Source organism: Paramormyrops kingsleyae, chromosome 17, assembly GCF_048594095.1.
Source record: "Paramormyrops kingsleyae isolate MSU_618 chromosome 17, PKINGS_0.4, whole genome shotgun sequence".
NCBI classification, from domain to species: domain Eukaryota; kingdom Metazoa; phylum Chordata; class Actinopteri; order Osteoglossiformes; family Mormyridae; genus Paramormyrops; species Paramormyrops kingsleyae.
In genome coordinates, this window is record NC_132813.1 from 21,750,930 (window position 1) to 21,774,585 (window position 23,656).

The following is a 23,656-nucleotide window of genomic DNA, read 5'->3' on the forward strand; positions in this document are numbered from 1 at the left end:
CAGTGTATAGTCTTTTATAGTCATTACTGTCAGTCTGCTCCTTTGATGAATGTGTTGTAATGTACAACTGAAGTGTTGTGTTTCACACATTACTGAGATGTGATTGATGGGGAACACTATTAAATGTAAATACACACACACACACACACACACACACACACACACATATATATATATACATAGAGCTGCATATAATGATTTGATAATTTGTTCGTTTAGTATAATTCGTAATGTATTTTGATCATGCAGTTATGACATCGTGCTGGCTTATATTCAACATGTCATTATCTGTGGTACCTGTTCATAAGTACAGACAAAAAAACAACATCAGAATCCCCATTGGAATGACAAGGACAAGTGTCACCTGCATGTCGTCGCCATGCTCGCCCACCACCTCCACGAGGCGAGAGAGGAGGTCGGAGACGGCGCGCGCCGACAGCGGCTGCTGCAGGGCCCTGAAGATCTGGAAGGAGCGTCCGGCGTAATGCCGCGAGGAGCTATACAGGGCCGTCTGCAAAGCCACGTCACTCAGCTGCTTCTCCAGGTGGAAGTCTGCGGAGGGGGGGGGGCACACTGAACAAGGCCTGGCACTCTCAGGAAATCTAGCTCTTTACCCAGTGCAAATGGTCTAATAAAGCTTGCCTTACATACTAGCTGTTCTATATGTGATGTATTGTGTTAGCCAAGGACTAATTTCTCGATTTCGTTGTCAAGTGAGTAAATAAGATTCTTATTCTTAATCATCTCTATGCTAAGGATATATCATGAAGCAGTGGATCGCTCATCAGCACCTGGCCCTTGACATCCAGTTCCTCCAAATAAGAATACCTGCTCAGTTAAATGCCTCTGTAACATATGCATCAAACTAAAACATGCATGTGAAAGGCTTTGCTCAGTCTAAGTGAGGCAGTCACCTGACTTGGACTCTTTAAACACGGACAAAATGTGGCGAAGGAAGTTTGACAGCTGCTCGGTGCTTTTGCAGTTCTGGTTCTTGGGTGTGATGTCCTCATGGCACCACAGTGGTCCAAATGGCCTAAAAATAATGTCACCACAAATTAAAGACAAAAATCCTAGGGTGATATCCATTGAACTGCTGTTGGATATGCTGAAGAGCCCTTAGGTTTGAAATAAATGTATTTAGAATCTGTCGAAATTGACAAGAATAACCCTACCTGTCTTCTTACAATGTAAGAATAATGTATCAGAAACTTACAGTTTACCAGACATCACAAACTAGCTCTCTCTCTCTCTCTCTCTCTCTCTCTCTAATATGTATATATATGTAATTACCCACAAAGAACACAAGATGGCGCACAGATAGCTCACATGGCTAGTCTTTACACAGCAAACTACCTTCCACAGACAAGCACCTCTGGCTCTTCTCATAGTGTGAAGTGAGTGGAGTCGGACAGCAACTCAACCATAACTAAGCAGTATTTATACTATGCTGAATGATCTGCAAGGATGCAGAATTCCAGTAGTTCCGGGGCGGCAACGCCGTTTAACCCTTGTCTAAGGAATGTAGCCCAGCAATAAATAAACTATTTAAGTAATTACATTTAAACATGGAAAGTAATAAATAACAGCACATATACAGCTCTGGAAAAATATACAGCTCTGGAATATACAGCTCTGGAAAAAATTAAGAGACCACAGCTAAATTTTCTGTTTCACTCATTTCAAAATTTATGGGTATACTTTTGTGTAAAATATACATTTTCCAAACTCCAGCCTGGCTCTTCCCTGCTTCTCATTGATGAAGCACTGCTTCCTTGCTCTATGGGGCTTCAGTCCTGCTTCTAGGAGTCTGGTATGCACTGTCCTAGCAGTGCACTTCACACCTGCATTTATTGTTTCCCATTCCATCTGAAGATCACTGAGGTCATCTTCCAATTAGGGAGGAACTGCCGGATAAGATGAAGGTCATCTCTGGCATTAGAAAGTGGCTACTGCCCTCTGCCTGGCTGGTTTCTGGTTATTGCCAGTGTCTCCTACTTCACCTTATTGGTGTGCATTGCTGTCTTACTCTCTCAGAAAAAAGGGTTAAAATGTTACCTTTGCTTTCACTGGGGCTGTACCCTCAAGGGTCTGCAAATTGTACCCTTAGCTGTAGGTAACTGCACCTTTTAAGGTACAGAAATAGACTCTGAGTAATATGTCTGTACCATTGATGGTACATTAATGCTGTTTGTACCTGTGGAATGTTCCTCAGAGTACAATTATAAGGGTACAGCCACAATGACAAGCAAAGGTACAAAGTTACTTTATTCTGAGAGTGCTGAAACTTTAAGCCTGGAAGCAGCCTGCCTTGCAGTGTAGCCTCTGCCAGCAGAAGCAGGATTACAACAGGAATTAAAATGCAGATTTTTAAAAAAATATAGAGTGGTCTCGGGGGCGGCATGGTGGTGCAGTGGTTAGCGCTGTTGCCTCGCACCTCTGGGACCTGGGTTCGAGTCTCCGCCTGGGTCACATGTGCGTGGAGTTTGCGTGTTCTCCCCGTGTCGTCGTGGGGTTTCCTCCGGGTACTCCGGTTTCCCCCCACTGTCCGAAGACATGCTGAGGCTAATTGGCGTTGCTAAATTGCCCTTAGGTGTGCATGTGTGGGTGGCTGGTGTGTGAGTGTGCCCTGCGATGGGCTGGCCCCCCGTCCAGGGTTGTTCCCTGCCTCGTGCCCGTTGCTTCCGGGATAGGCTCCGGACCCCCCGCGACCCAGTAGGATAAGCGGGTTGGACAATGGATGGATGGATATAGAGTGGTCTCTCAATTTTATCCAGAGCTGTATTTACTGAATTGTTGCTACCCTTCATTCCTCCCTACATCTAACAATTCTTCTTAAGCTGTAACAGTTTATATGAAAGGGCTCCTTTAATTATACAGTGTTTTATTATTATTATTATTTTTATTAATGCCGTGTAGATAACACACAGAGAGACTGTTATCTGATCATCAAGCTCCTGTTGCTACCTGGTGGTGAGGAACTCCATGAGCTTGTTGGTCTTCTCGTCAGCTTCGGCCGGCGACTCCTCCAGGTCGTCCGTCTCCTGCGAGGTCTGCGGCAGGTTTCCGCTGCTGCTGCCCAGGCTGATGCTGGAGGAGGTGGAGGAGGAGCTGAGGCCCGAGTCCGGCACCGGGGAGGCCTGGCACTCCCGCAGGAAGTCGAAGCCTCCTGAATAGAGAGGGCAGGGGGAGATCAGCTAAATGTGGATGTTTAGTTAGACCAAGGAAAGACATACAAATTATGGGGATCTCAGCGTGTTGTCACTCCTGTCCGGCACTAAGGAGCAGTTATCAAAGGCAGAGACAGCCCTGCTATTACATAAGGATTACCTGAGACACGTGCTACCCTAATATCAACAATGCCCACTGCCAGGACAAGATAACAATAGAAGAATGGAATGCTTTAATGATGACCTGTGATGCAGTTTTTGGCAGGACCTCCAAACATTTCCTTCCCCTGATAAGCGGTCATCCGTTTCTTTCCAAATGAGCCCAAAATCTGTTTGCCCTGATGGCCGTTTCAGGAAGGGCCACTCAGTTTCAAGGGACTGTCAGATGTTAAGTCTAACAGACAGCTGGTTAAATAGTGATTTCTCTGGTCTTGGTTGCTATCTTGATAAACACAATCAGTGAGCCTTCATCTTAATTACTAAAAATAAACAAATAGCCAAGCTACACAAGCCATGCCAATCAAAAGATATTTCAAAGATCTCTATCTGCACTAGGACATGTATAAATCAGAGTATCTGTGTCGAAAAAAACAGCTAAAAACCATGATGGTATAAGATGGTCTGAGACGGTCATGTCCCAGCTGCTGCTGCTCTTTGATGGTTTAGCTGGGTGGGTCACCAGTTGGTCACAACAATTTGGCCAGCCTATCAAGCTGGTCATTCTGGTTTGGCCAGCTAAACCATCAAACCATCATGCAAAAACATGCATGTGGTCAATTATCATACATTGGTTAACCAGCCTAACCAACTTAAGCTGATGAAGCTGGTTTTTTCCAGCGGGGGTACAGACTGTGTAAAGTAATTTGTCTATGTTAGTTGACCTGTGCAGAGGTATTCCGGCTGGTAACTGGCTCTGGACGTTAGGGTCTTGCTCGCTGTTATCTCTCTGGTGAGCAGGAGGACTGAAGCGATGACCTGGAAGTTGTTGTTGCAGGACAATGTGATGAGGAGGTGGAGAAGCAGCCTCTTGCTGTGCTCAAACACCTCTGGTCGATAGTGGTCCAGTCCTGCCAGCAGATGCATGGAAAAAAGAAAGAGAGCCCGTGGTTTCGGAGGGAAAACTAGGTAGCAAAAATTGAGGCGACGTATCTGTTTATGTGTGCAACTGTTCTGCGACTTGATGCTGAAAATGCTCCACATGCCTTGCACGGAAGATTAGATAAAAGTGTTGAGCTTCAATCTCCCAGGAACGTGGGACATACCAAGGTGACACTCTAATGATGTAAAGGTGTTTAGACAGAAGGTGAAGGAGTGCATACCATTCCCACCCCTCTTCTACATAACTGCATTTTTCACATTTCTTGCCCCCCCTCACCAGAGCTCTCTGAGATATCACGCTTGCTTCTTGAAGACCTTAATTGGGCTATACTTCATGCTAGCACTATCCAGAACTCTAGGGAGACCTAAATGTCTGCTGGTCAATCTCACATCACTCACTGGCCTTCACATCACACTCCATGTTAGAAATCAAACAACCAAAGACACAGGTGTCACTACAAACTACAGTCACGTCACAAATGAGTCGCTGAAAGCCACAAGGACATTTTCACAACAATTTAGTTTTTAAAATGTGCCACACTATGTAAAAGGCAACAAGAGGATGAATTAGTGAAAAACCTCATTGTCTTAAAAAAAACTCACACAGGCTTATATAAAAAATCGGTTGGAACATAAATGCATATAAAACCATTCCAACCATTCTCAAACTTAAAAGGAAACACTGGGTTTTTGTTATGTAGTACATTCCATGGCCGTTACATGTCTTCATCAAAACACATTTGCTTTGCAGGAAGGTCACAGAACTGAAGAGCTTGGTACATTTATCTGTGCGACAGTTTTACTTCTGTACAGGAAACTGAAGCTGGAGAGGTCAAAATAATCAGCCAATCTTTGGATGCAAGGCATCAGAATCTCAGTATATGAAATTACAGTATCTGGGCTCCAGTTCAGTTGTCAGATACTGCTAATACTAAGGAACTCAGATTTGAATTCGGGAAGAGGTTAGGATTCAGAGAGAAACCATGGGAGACTCACCCAGAAAGAGAGCATGGAGCAGCAGGGGAAGGTGCAGGGCCCAGTCTTCTCTCACACTGTGGTCGACCACCATCTCCGTCATGAAGATCACGGCGATGTTACACCTGAGGTAACCACAGGTTCACAGGTCAGAACGTTAACTGAGGCCCTGCACTGTCTGCTCTATCTCTGAGACCCACCAACCAGACAAGGTGGGTTCTTCATGTCACGGAATCTTCTCCAAATCAATTTTGAATTACAGTGGATTTATGTGACTAATTTGCAAAGATACTTGTAAAAAGAATTTGAAAAGCTGGACACTGATTTCTTCCTCTCACCATTCTAAGAGGTCATAAGGTCATCAATGCCTTACTTTGTGCTACATGCCTCCAAAACAGATTTTTCTAGGATACCCTGTGGTATATAAGCTACAGTAGGCTATGGTGTGCTGCCATGTTTCCACAGTCATGCCTAAATATAAATGTTTAAGTGCAGCTGACACCCAAAAAGCTGTTACAGGGGCACCTATTACAATCAGTTAACATAATGGGTCTAGGAGAAACAGGAACTGCTGCACCTTCACTTCTAATGATGTAAAATGCATTATCCTATTGGCGTTGAACAATCAGCCAAGTTTAAATATCAGACAAAGACATACTTAAGTCAAACTCAAATACTTATTTCTGCATCTTTTAAAAAACAAGAAACCAGTAAAATAAAAAAAAGTGCAGCGAATGTAGATTTCCCCTTTACAGAATTCAAAACTCAAAGAAGCAGGAAGATAACTAAACATAACAGCACCTGTCAATGCATCATCATGCAGCTCTCACCCAGTACAGGGTCCCTCCCTCTCTCTCTCTCTCTCTCTCTCTCTCACCCACACACACACACACACACACAATGGACAATTTAGAGAAACCTAACCACATTCTTGCACAAACCCATCACAGTGCCACCCACTGCACCACCATGCCGCCTTTAAGCCAAATGCACCACACCAGTAAAGGCAGGCCTAGGCATTGTTAAGTGAATCTGATCACTAAATCACTGCAGTGCTGGGTCACGCATTACGCTGGAACAGGCTGAGGTATTACATTAATCCAAACTGTGCAATCAACCCTGCAGTCCTCTGTTCCAGGCAGTCAAATACAATCCTTTTAATCCAACGGGTAAGAGCAGAGTAACACAAACTGACATTTAAATATCTCAACTGTGCATTATAATATTGCGGTTTATCTGCAATTCAGATTATGATGTCATAGTGGCCCGGTATTCCTGATCATTTTAACCTTGACTACACCTTTTTCTACCATTCTGCATAATTTCTGTTGGTTTCAGTTACGACCTGCTTGTCACTCTGCAAAGATTATTATCGTGTTGGCTAAAGGCTTCTCTTTGCTGCCCTCGCTCCTGGCTTTGGGAGAAAGTCCCTCGGCTGCCTGACATTGGACATCCTGATTTCATCGCGTCCCTGGATCAACAAAGGAGGGGCTTGCGTTTCACTTCTTTAACCAATCATAATCTTCATTGTATGACATCACCACATTGATCCATTTTTTTCCTTATTTACAAACTCAAGGCTTCCAGTTACCGGCCAGTGTGTGGCTCAGCAGGCTAAGCCTCTGTCTCTCTGATGGGAAGCTTTGGCAGAATGATCACATGTCCGTGGGTCTTAACCCCCAATTTATGATCAGTATCATGAAATAATTAGCCTTTAATTAATTAATTTTAATGAATGTGGTGATGTCACACAATAAAGCCTCTGACTGAAGTGAAACACAAGCCCCTCCCTTGTTGACCAAGGGACGCCTTGAACTCAGGAAATCAGGACGTGTGCCTGACATCAACAGCAAGGACATCAACAATAAGATCATAGGGTGCCTCCTGATTTAGCTACAAAATAAATACATCTCTCTGTACTAATGGGAAATATGAGCACCAGTGTATTAGCGCAATATCTGATTGTTTTATGGAGCTTTTAAGTCGCTGCCAGTGAGTCAGGACTCCGGTCCCACCAAAGATGCATTCTCACACTTACAGTACTGCAGTGTAGCTCCCAATCACAGCACCTACTGACGGATTAATCTACACTGAATTTTATCACCATAGGAAAATTGTGAATATATTTCAGAGCACATGCACAATCACACACTGTGAGCAATTTGCTTTAACACCCTTTTCGATGGTGGGAGAGCTTGGTACATGTAGAGAACCTGTAAGCATCATTCGCTCAGCTCAAGCACCAGGATTAAAATAATGTTCTGTGTGGAGATGAGACTCTTTCATGGGTTACCTGTGCAGGGGTCCCCGAGGAGTGATGGTCTCTGGCAGGTAGTCCACCAGCGGCGCCCAGCACCCCCCGTTTGTGGGCATGGGCAGCGGGTGTGGCTGGTTGGTCTCCAGCACGGTCATCAGCCAGCTGGCATAGGGGGGCAGCGGGTCGTCTGAGGAGGACAAGGTCACATGGATACAAAACATCAGCAGCCGCCCAACCCACGCCCATCGACCAAACTGCCAAAGTCATTTAGAGGACAAGTGCCAGGAACAAGTGCAGATGAGTAAGAAAATGGAGCAATCACTCATCGACAGTGAGATAGTCACTGGCTGCCATTGTGAAACACTCAGACTGAAGCTGTCCCCATGTATGCTCTGCCCCCTACAGGTCATCTGGGGACATAGCAATGACTACCACCTGCCTTTTGACCTGTGTTGCTGGGGGAGGTGTGGGTTCTTTCAGTGAAAATCTGCATTGAAATTAGTCCTCCCTCAAAGACTAATACCGTAGGTCTTTTGCCGCAGTACTCTCAGGCTCCGATGGTCTACAATAGGGGCTAGTCAATGGTTACTCACTCTTTTCCTCATCGTACGACCCCCCAGAGCTGTTGCTGTAGCGGGACTCCAAGCGGTTATACACGCGGATCTTATTGCTGAACCTGTGATCACACACACGCAGGAAGACACTGAGTTAAGGGTGTGCAGATGCGACATCATTATACCCATGCAATGGCACCTCGAAGAGTTTATAGATAAAAAGGCATCGGGCAAATTTGACTTACTTGTCCTCATTTTCTCTGGTGACTTTCATTTCATCCGCGTCCACAAAACTCTCCTGGCCAACCACTACCGTGTTATTGCTGGATGTAGAACCTAGATGCATTTTAACGATTAAAACCTGGTCTCCACAAGCCAGCATGACGGGAAAAGGCTGCAACATATGGCCCCTGCATGCTCCGTAAGGCTCACCGGACGCTGCAGCAGAGGACTTGTTGCTGGCCGCGAAGCGGTAGAAGGGCGGGTTGTCACAGTGCAGCACCACGGGGTTGACTGGTTCCGTCTGCTGCAGCTCCAGCACCAACTCCTCCATGGTGAGGATGGTGTTGTTGCGACACAGGTAAACCACCACCTTCTTGATCTGCAGGCCAACGGCAAGCAAAGACTTGTGCTGTGCATGGATCTCGGACCGACCCGCTATGATGTTCTTTCCCCAACCGTGACCCCCAACAACTCCACCGCATTCACATTTATGTGGCAGATGCATTTGTCTAAAGTGGAAATCAACTGAGAGAGCAGGGGGAGCCAGTCCCTGAAGCGACTGGGACTTAAGGTTCTCGCTCAGGGGCCCAATGGTGACATCCCCAGGATTTGACCCGGTGACCTTCTGGTCACAGGCATAGCACCCTGACGCACTGAGCCGCACACCGGCTGACTCACGTAGGGCAGCAGAGGGGTGTCGCTGCTCACGCCACACAGGCTGATCAGGAACTGCAGCACGGTACGCAGGTTGCTTCCCCACATGTCGTTGCTGACCAGTGCATTCCAGGCGTTCTCCATCTCGGGTCCCGGGATATCATCCCCGTACTGGGGGGGGGGGCGAGGGGGGGGGGGCAAGTCATCATAAGATAATTCATGATCTTATAATGAGCAGAAAATAAATTATTTTGAATCAAGTTATACTGTCATCGCCATAGGTTAAACTCCTCAAACATTTTGAGACAGATTAGTTAGAAGGGCTCGCACCTTGGCGGTCATGAACATCAGGTTGTTGAGCACCAGCGAAGTAGCCTGCAGGGAGCCCCAGCCGCTGCCCCTGAGCCAGTGATGCGAGGGATCCTCCTTGCCAGGCCGGCTGCTTGCCCCCCCCTCGGGGGAGCAGGGCCGGGAGGCTTGGGGCAGCAGGCCACTGTCCACCAGCTCAATGTTGTGCAGCCACGGTAGGAGATAGGTGAGCATGATCTGGCGGCCGTTGGGGTGGGTGGTGGGAAACCGCTGGCTGACCTCTGAGTTTGGGAGGGACAGAATCGCAGCAGGTCGCCATATAATGGCGTTAAACTGTCTTTAGATGTCACAAAAGCCCACAAAATAGGCTGCAATGACTTTGGGAGCTGGCTTGTAGGGTTAGAGATCACATCTGTCTCTGTGAGCAGGACAGCTAAAGCCATGCTTGATATATTGGTTATTACTTTCTACGAGCTTTGAGGAAAGTCAGTGCCCAGTCACCATGGTAACAAGCATGCGTGAGGCTATGTGATTAGGGGGCATATGAGCATGTGACTGGTAGGTGACTACTGTGGAGCTCATAGATGAGATGGGACAGTAAAGGTTATCCTGTGCATCAAATCCTTTAGTCTTGAATGTAGTTTCAGTGCTAGTGTGATCTGCCCTTAGAGCTACAGAGGATACATGGTAGAATATGTCATTGTGGAAGCATGGGCACTTACCTGAGAAAAGAGGCAAGGTGAGCTGGGGGTACATTCTGGCCAGCTGGCTGGAGAGCTGGGACAGGGAGATGCTGTAGAGGGGAGCCAGGGGGCCATGGGTACCGTACAGGATGCTGCTGGACTTCTGGTCTTTGAGCCTCTTAGAGTACACTGACAGTTTAGCTTCCAGAATCTATACAATAAAAAAAGCATCTTCCCTTTAGAATCAACTTTTACCAGTGTACCAGCGTATACGTGTCTTCAGGAGCGTGTGTGTGTGTGTGTGTGTGTTTATACACATCTACCTGCATTAGCTGCATGGAAATCTCATAGATCTCCCTGTTGGTGTCAGACGCCTTAAAAAGCACCAGGTTTAGCAGGGTCACCAGGTCACATGGGTAATTTCTGCAAACAACAACAGCACACAAGTCGGACTGCATGCCACACCGGCGAGCGTGTCAGCGTGCAGGCATTTAGTCGCTTACAATAGGTGCGCGTGACTTCATGCTTCAGCAGCTTAATTAAAGGTGCTGGCAGAAAAGCACAACAATGAAGGAGATGTATGACAATGGGAATCCAAGCCTCGTGTCGGTACATTAATCCTCATCTCCATTTTTGGAAGCTTGGTCTGAAATGAATGTTGTTTGCTGGGACATCAGACAAACTGTGTCTAGAACTGCTGCTTTTAACCTTCACAGATAATTCTTATGAAAAAACCTCAGATCTGATGTGTTTTTTAATGCTCAGACTTATTAGATGTTACTGGATGTGTAAGACAAAATTTATCATAAAAAGTATATATTAGATAAAAATGGAGGATTAAACTAGCTAAACTCTTAAATGAAGAGCAAATTTCTGAAACGCAGCCATCCATTTGTTGTTTTTGAGGTGAGATAACCTAAAGTCAGGTTTCCTCATCATATGTTACAATACTGGGAACCAAAATTCAATCCTCATGCAATCCAACGAAGAACCTTAAATTTCACTGAATTTTATACAAAAGTGTATCCTATGTAAAAGTGTATCCTTTGTAATGAGTGAGTTTTAGAGATATGCTCTTTAATTATGATTAATGAAAATCAAAGTATATGTGTTGGGGAGACCCAAAGAGAACCATACCTGCTCCCACAAACAGTGGCAATGGCCTTGAAGCAGCCAGAGGCCAGATGGTAGGACCCAGTGAAGCAGCGGTCCACGGCCCAATTGAAAAGGTTTGCTTGGTCTGGGTTGAGCTCTAACAGTAAGATAACCACTTCACAGCCTAATTGGTGGACCTGCATCACATGACAGAACAACAGAATGACATCAGCAGGTGTCGTGCAAGCTACGGAGCTCATGGACAGTCCCTTCGTGTAGAGTTTACAGCACGCATAGCCTTCTCACTTCTCATAATTAAACAGCGCTTTTTACCTGGCAATCAGGATAATTTTCCTGAGCGACACAAGAGAACTTATAGTGAATCAGCTCTCATGTAAACAACCTGCTCTTGAGGGACATTAATCTAAACCAGAGAATTTCCAGGCTACATTTAGACAAGTATCACAATGGCATGGCGGCAGAAATTCCCAGAGTCTGCAGTCTAACACATCGACACCTCATGCAAGTCATCTTGACGCAAGTCCCTATCCCACTGTTGATAAAATCCCAGCTGCAGCAAGACATTACACACAACACTTATTGGGCACTACAGCTGGTTGTCAAATTCTTACACACTGAAATGTAAACATTTGCAAGACTGCAGCAGTGTCCAGAAGGATGGCTAAGGGTTAGACAGAAAGACACCGTTATGACAGGCGATGAGGCAGATTCTGAATGAGGTCATTTACAGAGTATTGGCGTCCCAAACACAAAGATTCTCACTTTTGGGATGAGGTTTTGTTTCTTGTTCAGCAGCTCTGCCCACTTACCCTCAGGTCCTGGCAGGCCAAGATATTATCCAGCCACTTGTACAGGTAGCCATCTGGAGAGAGACCGACATTGTCGAACACAGGTCCGCAGCACAGGACAGCTGACATTGCCTGAGAACAAGATCGAAAGTCAGACAAAAGAAAAACAGGCCTGGTTGGCTTGCTGACTTTTTCCTGGGGCTGTCAAATGCTGCTTCCTGGGCTTATCATTGATGATCAGATCATGACCAGGACTTGGCATTCGGATGTGTGTTGAAAGGGAAGACATGACACTATCCTCCCCTCCCCCGTGAACAAACATGCAGTGTTGGATAGATCCCCCTGGGCCATTTTTTGCCGTGCCTTATGATTTTTGTCGCATTACAGCTGACTGAAATTACATGCTTTCCACAAAAGGAATGACACCCACACATAAGCCATTTGCAGAGCTGCCCTATTGTTGGGATCTGCGAAGGCGTCTCAAGCTACCGGCCGGCGATATGCCGATAGGGTTTCAAAGCCAGCACGGCCAACAAGGTGAGTGACGTGATCGCTGGAATTTTCCACCCACTCTCACCTTTTGCAGCTGACAGCTCATTTGCGGCCAGTGACAAACAACGCTAAGGTCATGTCAAAGGTGTTCCCTGCCTTCCAACCGTGCTCAGCAAACAATGTGCTTAGTCAGCAGAATATCCTATTTCTCGTTCTTCACATCCATTATGTTGTACCATTACATTATACTGCACCAGTAGTCAATCGCAGAACTAGGAAGAACTTTATGGAACTCTATGGATCACACTCAACTATTCGGTGTGAGCGAGTAAATGCTCAGAGAAAGTGAATGTAGGGGTTGGGAATACCTTGAGGGCGCTGTACTGGTATCGAGTTATCTGGTGGTTCCGGTCGCTGTAACGATCCAACGGGGTGAACATGACGCTGAAGGGCCCCGCCCATTGGCTGAAGAGGATGAAGAGGTGATGCCTCAGACTCTGCTGGGGGAACAGGAAGCGCCGGTGGTGGACTAACATGGGGGGCGTGGGGGGGGGGGGAAGAAGTGGATGGAGGGGCAGTGAAGCAGAACAGCAGGTCAGAAAGTTGACCCCTGGCAACCAAACTGTGTTTTCTAACAGAGATACTTCTTAGCCTGGCCTTTACTTAATAGCTTGTTAAGTCATTGTTCATTTATTCAGAAAGGGAAGTCCAGAAATAGCCCTTGCGTAGCTCACGGTGAGCAATTATCTACTCTTACTTTTCTTTTTTTTTTTTGCACTAAGGCTTCTCTGTCTCCTGGCTCGAAGTCTCCTGGGAAACTGCCTAATAGAGATCAAGAGCCCAGGGAATCGCTCCTGGCTTTGGCTGCAGTTAAACTTGGATCTTTGTAAGTATGAGTTACAGATCGCTAAAAGTAGGAAAATTCTGCATCACTGCAATGCTTGGAGGGCATATTTCTCTTCTTTTCTTGCTCTGGGGAGGTTAAGTAGGATTGTCTGGTAACATGAGCAGAGGAGCTTATTTCTTGGCCCATGATCCAGGAACCTTTCTAGTACGACACTGCAGCTTAATGGAGCCGAAACCCCTCAGCACTGTTAGCTTAAAGCTGCCAAACTAATGGATGTCTATAACAGCCAGGGCCATGATGCAGAAATGTTGCTCAGGAATGGTGCCCCCCCCCAGCCTCAGTTACCGGGGACACACTGGATGAGGTTCGCCACCATGGCACTGAAGTGAGCCCGGATGTCCTTGAGGACGTCCATGTCTTTGTCATTCTCGGCCTCCAGCAGCATGCGGGTGAGATCGACATACTCCAGAAAGAGGGCCCCCAGGGCCAGGCTGTCTCGCTCCAGGGCCCCGTTGGTGCTGGGAAAGGGAAAGAATGAGAAAGGTGTGTGAATGAGTGTCCCGCTGCTCAGAGGATGGGCGCCGGGCCAGGGCAGAGGCCAGCTGGATGGCAGAGCGTGTGAGTATGCATGGGATGCAGAAGGATGCTTTCGCTGAGGGGTCCAAGTCAGCGCCCACCTGTCACTTATGACACCAGCGTCGGCCAGCAGCTCGAAAATCCTCAGAAGCTGCAGCCGCAGCAGATCTCGCCTCTCGCGGCGTTTCTTGTTCTGGAATCAGAGAAACAGCTGCCACACTTTAGGGCTGCCCCAAGTCTGCGAAGACCGTCATAAGAGCATGATGCAAATATGCTCCCCTCGGGGACGAACCGAGATCAGGGATCTTCTCTCGCAAGAACAAGTTAAACTTCCACTGAACCGAAGAGGCGCCATGATTTTTGTTATTTTGTCACAAATTATCTTTTATCTACTGGACTCTATGTGTGTCATGCTGCCAGTGTTGCTGCAATATCTGAATTACAAAATGCCCAGACTGAAGGTTTCCTGCAAACTGCGATTGGTCAGAGAGCGTGAATCAGAACAGGAGTGCCCTGCCGTCAAAACACAGTCAGTTACACTGACTAATCCTTCTCATCTCCACATTCCCCGCCCTTCTGGGAAAGTCACAAATCAAGGCGCTTGCCTCTGTGAGCAGGCATAACATGGAGCTGACATGACAAGCACACAGTCTCCCTTCAGCCATGTCCTACACTGTAACACGATATCGACTACATGCAGGCTTACGGTCCTGCCCTGATGCTAAATATGGCCCCACAGATGAATGCCGCCCCAGTTAATCATGAATCTCAAAATGAGGAAACACGACAATGATTGGAGGAGGAAAAGGCTGATTTACCTCCGGTCTTCGTTCCAAAGCTTCCTTCATTAAGGGATGGAGTTCCTCTATAAGCTCCCTAGAGACAGATAGAAAGAGAGACAGAGTGACAGAGACAGAAAGATAGAGAGAGAGAGACAGAGAATGTGAGAGAGAGAAAGAGAGAGACAGAAGGAGGGAGATAGAGACAGAGGTGATTGAGAGAATTGTGAAACAAAACAGGATATATGCAGAAGAACTATAAAAACAATGTTTTAGACAGAAATATGTAAACAATTTTATGAAATGCATTGGTTGACTGAACAACTGAAATGAATTTTTAGAATTTCATTATTAATAGAGAGGTCATTAAAAAGAAACAAGGCCACGTGAAAAGTACTGAAATGCTCCGTACAAAAATAATCACGGATCAAGCACTTATGTCTTTAGGTCTTAATCCTAGCAAATGGAATGGAAAATGAGTGGCAGATCTAATTAAGCACTCCAGCAGAACATCAGTGACCTTCACTCACATGTCAGCGCTGGTCCTGGTGTGACGTTGGATTAATGTGATGTTTGTTCAGTACGTATCTGAATGCGGTTACCTCAGATGTGACTGGAATGTGGGATGTTTTTTCCCCCCATAATGTTCTTTTTCCCTGTGTGAAACCCTGCACTGGCATCGTGTCATGCGACATATGGCCCCTCCCATCTCTGTCGCTTACAGTACCTGAACACCAGAGTATTGGTGCGTCCCAAGCCCAGCACCAGTGACTCGGTGACCTCGATGCTCTCTGCCCTCATCAGCAGGACCAGCTGCTTCAGCAAGCAGGCCACAGAGGGCATGCCGATCACCTGTTCGACAGAGCAACACACACAAACGCACAGCGGTCCCTTTACTCGGTCCAGTCTGTATAAGCACGCTGACCAAGACTAACAAGCTCTTGTCAGGAAACTGAGTTGCAGCCAGAGCATTCCTGCGAAACCGCCAACAACTAGGCCGTACGTGTCAGAGGAAAGTAAGCTCATAGCATGAAACAAGAAGCTGATTTTATCATGTGACCTAGAATAATGCCAGACGTGTGAGAGCCATGAGAAGGGTGAAAGGCACTGGGTTGGGGACAGACCTTGGTGTCACAGCCGACATTGCCGTCGGGTGTGATGGCCGTGATCTCAGGCATGGAAGCCCGCAGGTGTCCTGGACTCATGATGCTGGGCTTGGCCACGCCCAGGCAGAGGATAAGATAGTTCCTCCACAAGGTCACCAGGTTGTCCCCTCCACTTGCTGAGCTTGTTTTCTTGGCATAAAGAGGGTTTCTGCAAAATTCGAGAAGCAGTAAGAAAGCAAAACAATAGCGAAGGCCCACCTGTACAGATTGAGTATAAGAATTAGGAGGAAATGAAGATACTGTGGAGAAAATGGTGAATATTCTAAAGGAAGCCAAAGACGGAACATCTGCTTCAGTTACTGGTGCTCATTGAAAAACACGGAGGTGTGAGGGACTCACGTGGGGTCCACCTGGGGCATGAGCAGCTGCAGGCGTGTGAAGGCGTAGGGCCAGGCGTAGCTGAGCGCCGTGGGGCAGTGCTTGGGCAGGCCGTCCTGGCGCAGGAAGCTGTACAGGCACAGCACCCAGGGGTCCTTCACCGACTGGGCGAAGATCCACACGTGCGAGGGGCTGCGCACGTCGTACGGGCTGTTCACCAGCACGGCGTTCCACTCCACCAGCCCCAGGAGGTCCACTTGGTGGCCCAGCATCAAGTTGGCCTTCAGAACATTCACAATCAGGAGTCACTCTTTGAGTCATAGTGACTCAGAGTTTCACATGTAAGGAACAGAACAAAATAGCAGCATGTAGAGAGTTTTTCCATGACCATTTATCCCAGTACAGTGCCATTGTGAGCCACAAGTCTGTCCCAGGAAGCACTGGGCTTGAGGCAGGGGACACCTCAGATAGGATGTCTTATAACATCATTTAGGGCTTCCCCTGAGCGGGATCAAATGTACATCAAAACACATGCAAAACATCCAGAATTTCACCTTGTCACTCAAATAATAAACTATATACGTCTCTTTAAAAAAAGGCTATAAAGTAGCAATCCTGTAATTAGTGACTCACACCGCATCACTCCTGTGTTGCTCTGCCACACCAGCAAAGCGGTTTTATGTAACCATGACGCCTCAGACCACTGGGTGCAGCATTATGATGGGTGGAAACCCCCTCCCCCCACCACTCGATCGATGCAAGATAGCAAGCTTAATTAATGGCATGAACAGGGGCCTCGTTAGTAACCAGAAACAATTAATGACCTGACAGCCTGCCAGCCTCTGAGTTTCAGTGTGCAAATTACAACATTATGTAGCAAAATCGCTGCGAGGAGCAATATCTTGACATTTATGGGCACTCATGATACAGAGATGAGCTATAAATTCAGCAGACCATCAATGTCTAACTCTTATTCTGTTCTCCTCCCTTGTGTTCCAATGACCGAAAGTAATGTCCCAGAGCACTGCTCACCGAGTCGGACACGGTCACGTGGACGAAGCTCTCCAAAGCCGCTGAGCTCAGCTGATCCAAGACCTCAATCATGGGCTTGTCATCGTCCTTGATTACAAAAATAAGACCAGAGACACAGGTTATGGGATCTAGAATGCTCTGGCCCCTTCACCCGGACTCACGGGCCCTAACTCACTTCCGCCTGTCCGATGGTCGCGAAGAGGCAGCGGATCTCCTTGAGGATGGTGACGGCCAGCTTCCGGGTGCCCGTCTGACAGGAGCAGAGCAGCACAAGGGCCAGGCCTTCCACAGCATGCAGGACCAGACCATGGGGGCCCTGACTGGAGGGGCCCGACTGCAGCAGCTGTAAGATACAGTGGCATCCTGGGATGAGACACACAGATCCTGCTACTGATAGCACCAACATCACAGACAGCAGTGAAACATTAAATGCATCACTTTTTATGCACAGAATGGTGAAGAAGTACATACAAGATAATAAGAAGATCCTCGGCCACCAGAGTCCATTTCACATACTTTCTTGGAAAATGTATTCTTATACAGTCACCAAGAATGTCAACCATGTAATAATAATTGAGCCATATGGTACCTCATCCTTCAGGTAAATCTTGGCAACCCACAGGTACAGAATAAGTGCTTGGAACCTAGAGAAAAATAGCATTTCCCCCAACCTCAGAAGAACGGGCCCTGGCCGCCTCGTGGGCCTTGCTGGGTGTCTGCAGTGCCATCCTCCACTGCGTCAACAGCTGCAGAAGCAGCTTGAGGGATGAGTCCAGTAGGCCTTGGTGGGTATCCTGCACTTCCCGGAGCACAAAGCTGGTGAAGCCGAACAGAACATCCTCCCGCCAGTCCGGGAAGTCCAGCAGCAGGCTTTGCAGGGAGTTCTGGGCAATTAGCCGCAGCTCGTCGTCCATATGGACTGTCAGCCTGGGACACGCACAGAAAAACACACATCAGGTTTTAATCTGTTTTTACGACAAGCTAGTGCTGATTTATTTGTACAATCCCGCACAAATCGGATTTCTGAGCCAACTGCAGCATGACACCACACATGCTCACCGAGCCAGCAGGTCAATGAGCTCCAGCTTGGACATGCCGTCGGGTAGGATACGAGGGATCGCAGCGACACACGTCCTGAAGAGATCGATCTTTGGCTTCCGTTCCCCTCTGACAGAGAAGAGAAGAAGCCACAAGGTCACTTCTGGGCAATTTTTAGAGGTCCCAAGCAACCTTCATTACACCAAGAATTTTACAATGGCCTTCACTACAGAGACCATTACCAGGAAACCAATGCCATTGGATGGTGGGAATGAAAGGACATGACCAGAATTTAAACTCAAAAACCCAGGCTGACAACCCCATTTGCCTACAATACTACCCAGTGCAACTATCTGACCATGGACCGAGAGGATGCACTGGTCATGAACATGGACAGAAACCACTGAACGAGGGTGAGACCTACGTGATCATGTCCTCCGGCTCCTTGTTCAACATCTGCACGTTGGTCAGCATCATGCACCTGCCCACCTCCTTGTCGAGGTGCCGCAGGATGCTGTCGATGGCCTTGCGCACCTGCGAATAGTACATGGCCATGCCTGTGGAGTGCCAAACAGAGGCAAGCACCATGAAGGGGAGCGACAAGCGGATAGAGGTGCATCTGTCAACGAAGGAATGGAGGTAAAATTCTGCAGTGTTCGGACAGCGCAGGAGATGACAGTCATTTACCGATGAGTTTGGCTTCTTCCTCAGTCAGGGTCTTACTCAGATAGGTCTTCTTCACCCTGAGTGTATTTCCTGAGGGCAGTGTGGCCCCGGTGTTCGGCATGGGGGGCTCTCCATCCTTCTGCTGCAAGTTGTCGGCAATAACCAGGAATGCTCTGAGGCCAATGTTCATCCTCTGATGGGACAACAAAAGGATGTTAGTCAGACTACTGCTGCTACCAAGATCCCTGTCTGTCACTGCAAGTTTGCTTTTCTACTGTAACACATTCAGACTATCTCACTTTGGTTTATTTTACCATGGAACATACAGCAGCACTTTACCTAAAGCTGTGATCTATAATGCATTACAGCTACCTTCATAATGCATTATAACGGTCGATATAAGAATTAATAAAGCATTGCAGCATCTTTTATTGACAGGTGTAAGGCATTAAAGTGTTGATTATAATACTTCATAAGCTCCAATGAAGCTCTCATGTATAATGCACTATAGATAAATTCATAATGCATTGTACACATCGCTATAATGTATTATGCATTTTTCTAAATATTTATAGCTATGCTTATAATGCTTTATGAATGCATTATAATGTGTTATGAATGAATGTGTTCAAATATTCTTATAGACATGGCATTCATAGAAAGTGTTACTAATAATTTTTGCTATATGCTTAACACTAGACTTTAAGCAAATTTCCAAGGAGAACAAATCCTCTTGTCATTCAGTCAAACCTCGATAATTATATTCCAAAAATGAAGTGATATTTATTTACCTCTGGGTTAAGGTTGAAAGCTTTCATTGGTTTGCCAACACAAAGTAGGTCAAAGATGATCTCTTTCATGGCATAGTCAAGTCTTTCCTGTTTTGAGAGGGGAAAAAAACTGTTACCTGCATATCAAATGACAAACTGAGGTAGTTGATAGCTGTGTTTGTGTTACTGAGAACAATTGCTGAGTAGCTATTTTGGAATAGTGGTTAGGCATTGTATATATGTTTGTCCTTTAAGTATAGGAGTTGTTTGTAAATACTGTACTATTAGTGTGCGTGTGAGAGAGACAAAGAGATTTCTGGAAGAATAAACCATGTGTCAGGTATATGGCTGCTGGATGGATGTTTTAGAAGCACCTGTGCAATAAACTGGATGATCTTGACGAAGATGTTGAGCGGCATGTCCCTAGGAACCACGCTACGGGACCCCTTGGGGAACAGGTTTGAGATGATGGTGTTGAGTCGGCTGTGGAACAGAGGGGACACAGGTGATGATACAAGCCATAACATGAACCGGGTACGAGAGAAGCTCATCGTTCCCGACGAAAATGAGGGGAATGTCAGGAAAGAGAAGCACCTTTTTAAAAAGATCGACTTGCATATACGGTAGGAGGTGATGTCACTACATATCGGTGAGAGTGACTTAAGACAAAGCAAACATACTCACTCACAATGATATCAAGGCTCTTTTCCAGCTATGTTACACTGGCAACCTGGCCCACTGCCAGCTCCCAGTGGCTCAGAAGTCTTCTTCCAGGCCTTTCTGTCTCATCTAGATCCTCCCCTCTCTGCCCCCCGCAATGCAGCTATCAGGGGCAACTATGTGTTGTTTCTATCCTGATTTCAGGAGGCCTCACCTCCATATAAGTCAATGAACCTCAGACGTGAGATCAAGTGAAACTGGATATTAAATTCTGGAGATGAAGCTGGGAATTTGAACTTTTGCTTGTTTCTTTATTTATTTGTATACTCTCCATTTGTATTAAGGAGAAGTACATTCATGGACTAGTAGTTTTGAAACAGAAACATCTTTTGACCTGACTAACTTTGAAAGCTTGCTCTTGGCTAGGCCCCACAGTGGTCTCTGGGTGTGTGTGTTGAGGGGGGAGTGGTTGGGGTGTGTCATAGTTTTGTAAGCCTCCTAGTAGCTGTAGAATGAGCAACACGATCACCTGCAGTGACTCGAGAGATATGGCGATTACCTCTGGGTCGCTGTGTTGCTCTCACATTTGATTCGGATCATGTAAACCCAGAGGAGGCGGTACAGCGATTCCAGAGCCACCCGGGCCATTTTGGGGTCCTTATTCTGCAACGCAAACCTCTCGTCATTAACCATAATGGCAATGGCAATCTACCGTAATAACAACAAGTGAGGAACACGATATCGTCTTTTCCTTGAAAGAAAAATTATTCTGTAACCTGAGGTTAGAAAACACATTGACAACTATGATCACTTATACCATTTGGCCTGATAATTACAAAGAATCAGAGAGCATGTTTCCCAGAGTTTATCTGATAAAGAGATATGCAACAAAGGCTATACAGGTTATGTTATACTGTTACCGTATCACTACTAATACTAAAAATCATTTTAAGGTCTATAAGATTTCTCCCAGGAAGTATTCCACCCCCTACACAGCTCCACAAAGCCTGGCACCTATGGTCCTACCCTTCAGCTGACTCATTCCCTGTGCTATTGGTTTACATGGTTTTTCCCTCCTTTTAAACCGTCTGCTAGAAACTCAGCGGATTGTGATGTCATTCAGCAGATTGCCATGGTAGCTTCTCTCCTCACGCTAACTGATGAGGCAGGCAGGAGGACAGGGGGGGGGGGGGCTCTTTGATTCAGGGATTCACTTGACAGACGTGCTTGTGTGTCGTCCAGGGGACAGAGCGAAGCCAAGAGCATAAGTTTATCAAGGCGCAGCAGTTTGAAATTGATAGTGGGGACTGAACAAGGGGAAAATACTCTCCTGTACCTGCATCAGATAATCATCTCTGCCCCCTGCCCTTTTGTTGCAAAACAAAGGCTCCTGACCATGATATCAGTCATCTCTCCCACACCCCGTTGTTCAATAATAACCAGAGTTATTACTGCCATTAATTATTCAATAGTGGCCACTTAAGTTTGCGGGCAAATCATCTGCAGCTGCCACACGCGCCAAAACCCTCCCGTGTCCCTGCAGGGGCAGCACAGGGGTCACGTGGCGTCGCTTACCTTCAGGTTGGAGAGGCAGTTGTTGAGGAAGACGTGCCACCGACTGAGGAAGAGCTGCTTCTGGCTGACACATAGCAGGCAGGTCACCAGAGGGTACAGGGCCTGTGTGGGGGGGGGGGTTTGCAGGGTCAAAAGGGCTTAGAAACACTTAATGGTGACACCTGCAGCTTAAAATGATGGGTTTTACAAAATACCCATTTTATTTCATTATAATATTATTGTAATATTATTGTATTAGATGTGTGTATTTGTATTAGATGTATTTCAAGCATAGGTCTCCCGGCAGGTCGGTAACGTATACCGGTCATGTCATGAGGAAGTACTTGAATTTTATCACTAATTATTTCTACACTTCATCACTACACTGATACTGATGTTATAGAAGATGATCACAATCTCTTCTGCTTTATCTATTTGTCATGCATAATGCTTTCACTCTGTCACATGGCCAACTGTGTGGAGATGTTCTCCGTTCCAAAGCCACCTGGAAACCTTCGGAACTGTCACACATGGTCAGCCTTGGGGACCTCGGGTCAGCCTTGATCGGCGCCCGAGGAAAGCGACTCACCAGTGAGTGCTTCTTCCTGGTTGACAGGTCCAGAGTGATGTCATAGAGGGTCTCCACAAAGTTCCTCAGACAGGGTACATTCACCTCGTTTTTCACAGCCTGGAAGCAAACCGTCTTTTTCAGAAACGGTAAAGCTGCTGGGTCTGATGTTTCAGTGAATCTTACTCTGTTTGGTTCAGACAGGCAGTGCGCTGATAATGACTCACCGCTGCCACGGGAACTAAAATTTCCACGAAGAGGCCAGCTAAGGAGTGCTTGATGTCTTTGTCCTTTACTTCCAGGAAGTACTGAGCACACTCCTGCAGAGGAACAGCACACAGAAGCAGAGCACAGTTTGTATTACAGTCAGACATCCTATCAGTCCCCATCTAGAGGCTGAATGATGCCGACGAGGGGAAGAGGACAGAGAGTGCAGAGCTACGGGACGGCCATGAACAGCTTGCACGGCTGCTGACAAGCCTCGCGTATCTTCCCTGCCCTCCATTAGATTTCATTTGTAAGCTATGGTGAGGGGTCTGGCCAATACAGAAAGTATATCTAATGCTTTTGAATACCACAAACCCCTCTTAGGCCTAATATTCCTAAAGACACATTACCTATTAAATTACTTTAAAAAAAAAAAAAACACTATTACATTTGTACCTAAGGTACATTTCTTTTCACGTGTCGCCATACAAATAATCAAGTTCATGTTTTTATCTAAAATCGTGGGGTAGAAAACATTCAAATCTCTCCTTTATCTAATACGGCGAAGATGAGGCTTGACAGTAATAGAGCTGACTCGATTAGGTCCCACGCAAAAGCAGATGCCTGCCGTTACTGTGAGACTAGATGTTCAGGGCAGAGAGCTTCACCTGCATGAACTGGAAGGAGGCCTCGAAGTCCTCCACGGGGTACATCTTGATGCGGAAGAACTTGACGCCCATGATGAGGCTGACGGTGCTCTGAACCACGGCAGGGCTCTGCTCCTTCTGCCGGAGCTCTTTCAGCTCTGCCATGAACTTCTTCTTCACGGCGGGGAACCTGCAGCGGCGGATATGATTAGCGCAGTCGGCCAGTGCATGCACACAGCGGGGAGAGAGGAATTAACACTCTTTAAGTGGGGGAGGCCAATACTGGAGTGGATTGTAAACCTGAATATTTGAACGATGGTGAGAATGCTGGGGTGGATGGGACCATACAGTTGAGCCAGCCACGGTCATCAAGCCACACCAGAAAACAAACAACCCATTTAGCACACAGGGATGTTTTATAGTTGGCCACCGGCATGACCAGGCCTGTGGCCACACGTATCCAAACACACATGTATACAAATGCAAACATAATAACGTAAAAATATCGAA

General features: G+C 46.6%; 1 protein-coding gene across 11 annotated transcripts in view; it reads right to left on the minus strand.

The window, feature by feature from the left end:
• Positions 1-23,656, minus strand: part of frya (furry homolog a (Drosophila)) — a 74,580-nt gene that overhangs the window by 18,468 nt on the left and 32,456 nt on the right. For all 11 annotated transcript variants that reach the window (XM_072701434.1, XM_072701435.1, XM_072701433.1 and 8 more), the window contains exons 8-42: positions 23,168-23,336; positions 22,520-22,612; positions 22,314-22,412; positions 21,746-21,847; positions 20,730-20,833; positions 19,885-19,993; positions 19,532-19,618; positions 18,762-18,933; positions 18,499-18,631; positions 18,096-18,203; positions 17,708-17,963; positions 17,212-17,379; positions 17,037-17,123; positions 16,026-16,285; positions 15,645-15,834; positions 15,248-15,372; positions 14,560-14,617; positions 13,843-13,934; positions 13,511-13,683; positions 12,687-12,847; positions 11,848-11,958; positions 11,060-11,214; positions 10,246-10,345; positions 9,962-10,133; positions 9,261-9,520; positions 8,955-9,101; positions 8,487-8,655; positions 8,300-8,390; positions 8,094-8,176; positions 7,537-7,687; positions 5,265-5,368; positions 4,052-4,237; positions 2,968-3,169; positions 915-1,036; positions 365-552 (exon numbers count right to left, since the gene is read on the minus strand). In XM_072701434.1, the coding sequence (XP_072557535.1) occupies positions 365-552; positions 915-1,036; positions 2,968-3,169; positions 4,052-4,237; positions 5,265-5,368; positions 7,537-7,687; positions 8,094-8,176; positions 8,300-8,390; positions 8,487-8,655; positions 8,955-9,101; positions 9,261-9,520; positions 9,962-10,133; positions 10,246-10,345; positions 11,060-11,214; positions 11,848-11,958; positions 12,687-12,847; positions 13,511-13,683; positions 13,843-13,934; positions 14,560-14,617; positions 15,248-15,372; positions 15,645-15,834; positions 16,026-16,285; positions 17,037-17,123; positions 17,212-17,379; positions 17,708-17,963; positions 18,096-18,203; positions 18,499-18,631; positions 18,762-18,933; positions 19,532-19,618; positions 19,885-19,993; positions 20,730-20,833; positions 21,746-21,847; positions 22,314-22,412; positions 22,520-22,612; positions 23,168-23,336 (4,987 nt within the window). The remainder of the gene's footprint in view (positions 1-364; positions 553-914; positions 1,037-2,967; positions 3,170-4,051; positions 4,238-5,264; positions 5,369-7,536; positions 7,688-8,093; positions 8,177-8,299; positions 8,391-8,486; positions 8,656-8,954; positions 9,102-9,260; positions 9,521-9,961; positions 10,134-10,245; positions 10,346-11,059; positions 11,215-11,847; positions 11,959-12,686; positions 12,848-13,510; positions 13,684-13,842; positions 13,935-14,559; positions 14,618-15,247; positions 15,373-15,644; positions 15,835-16,025; positions 16,286-17,036; positions 17,124-17,211; positions 17,380-17,707; positions 17,964-18,095; positions 18,204-18,498; positions 18,632-18,761; positions 18,934-19,531; positions 19,619-19,884; positions 19,994-20,729; positions 20,834-21,745; positions 21,848-22,313; positions 22,413-22,519; positions 22,613-23,167; positions 23,337-23,656) is intronic.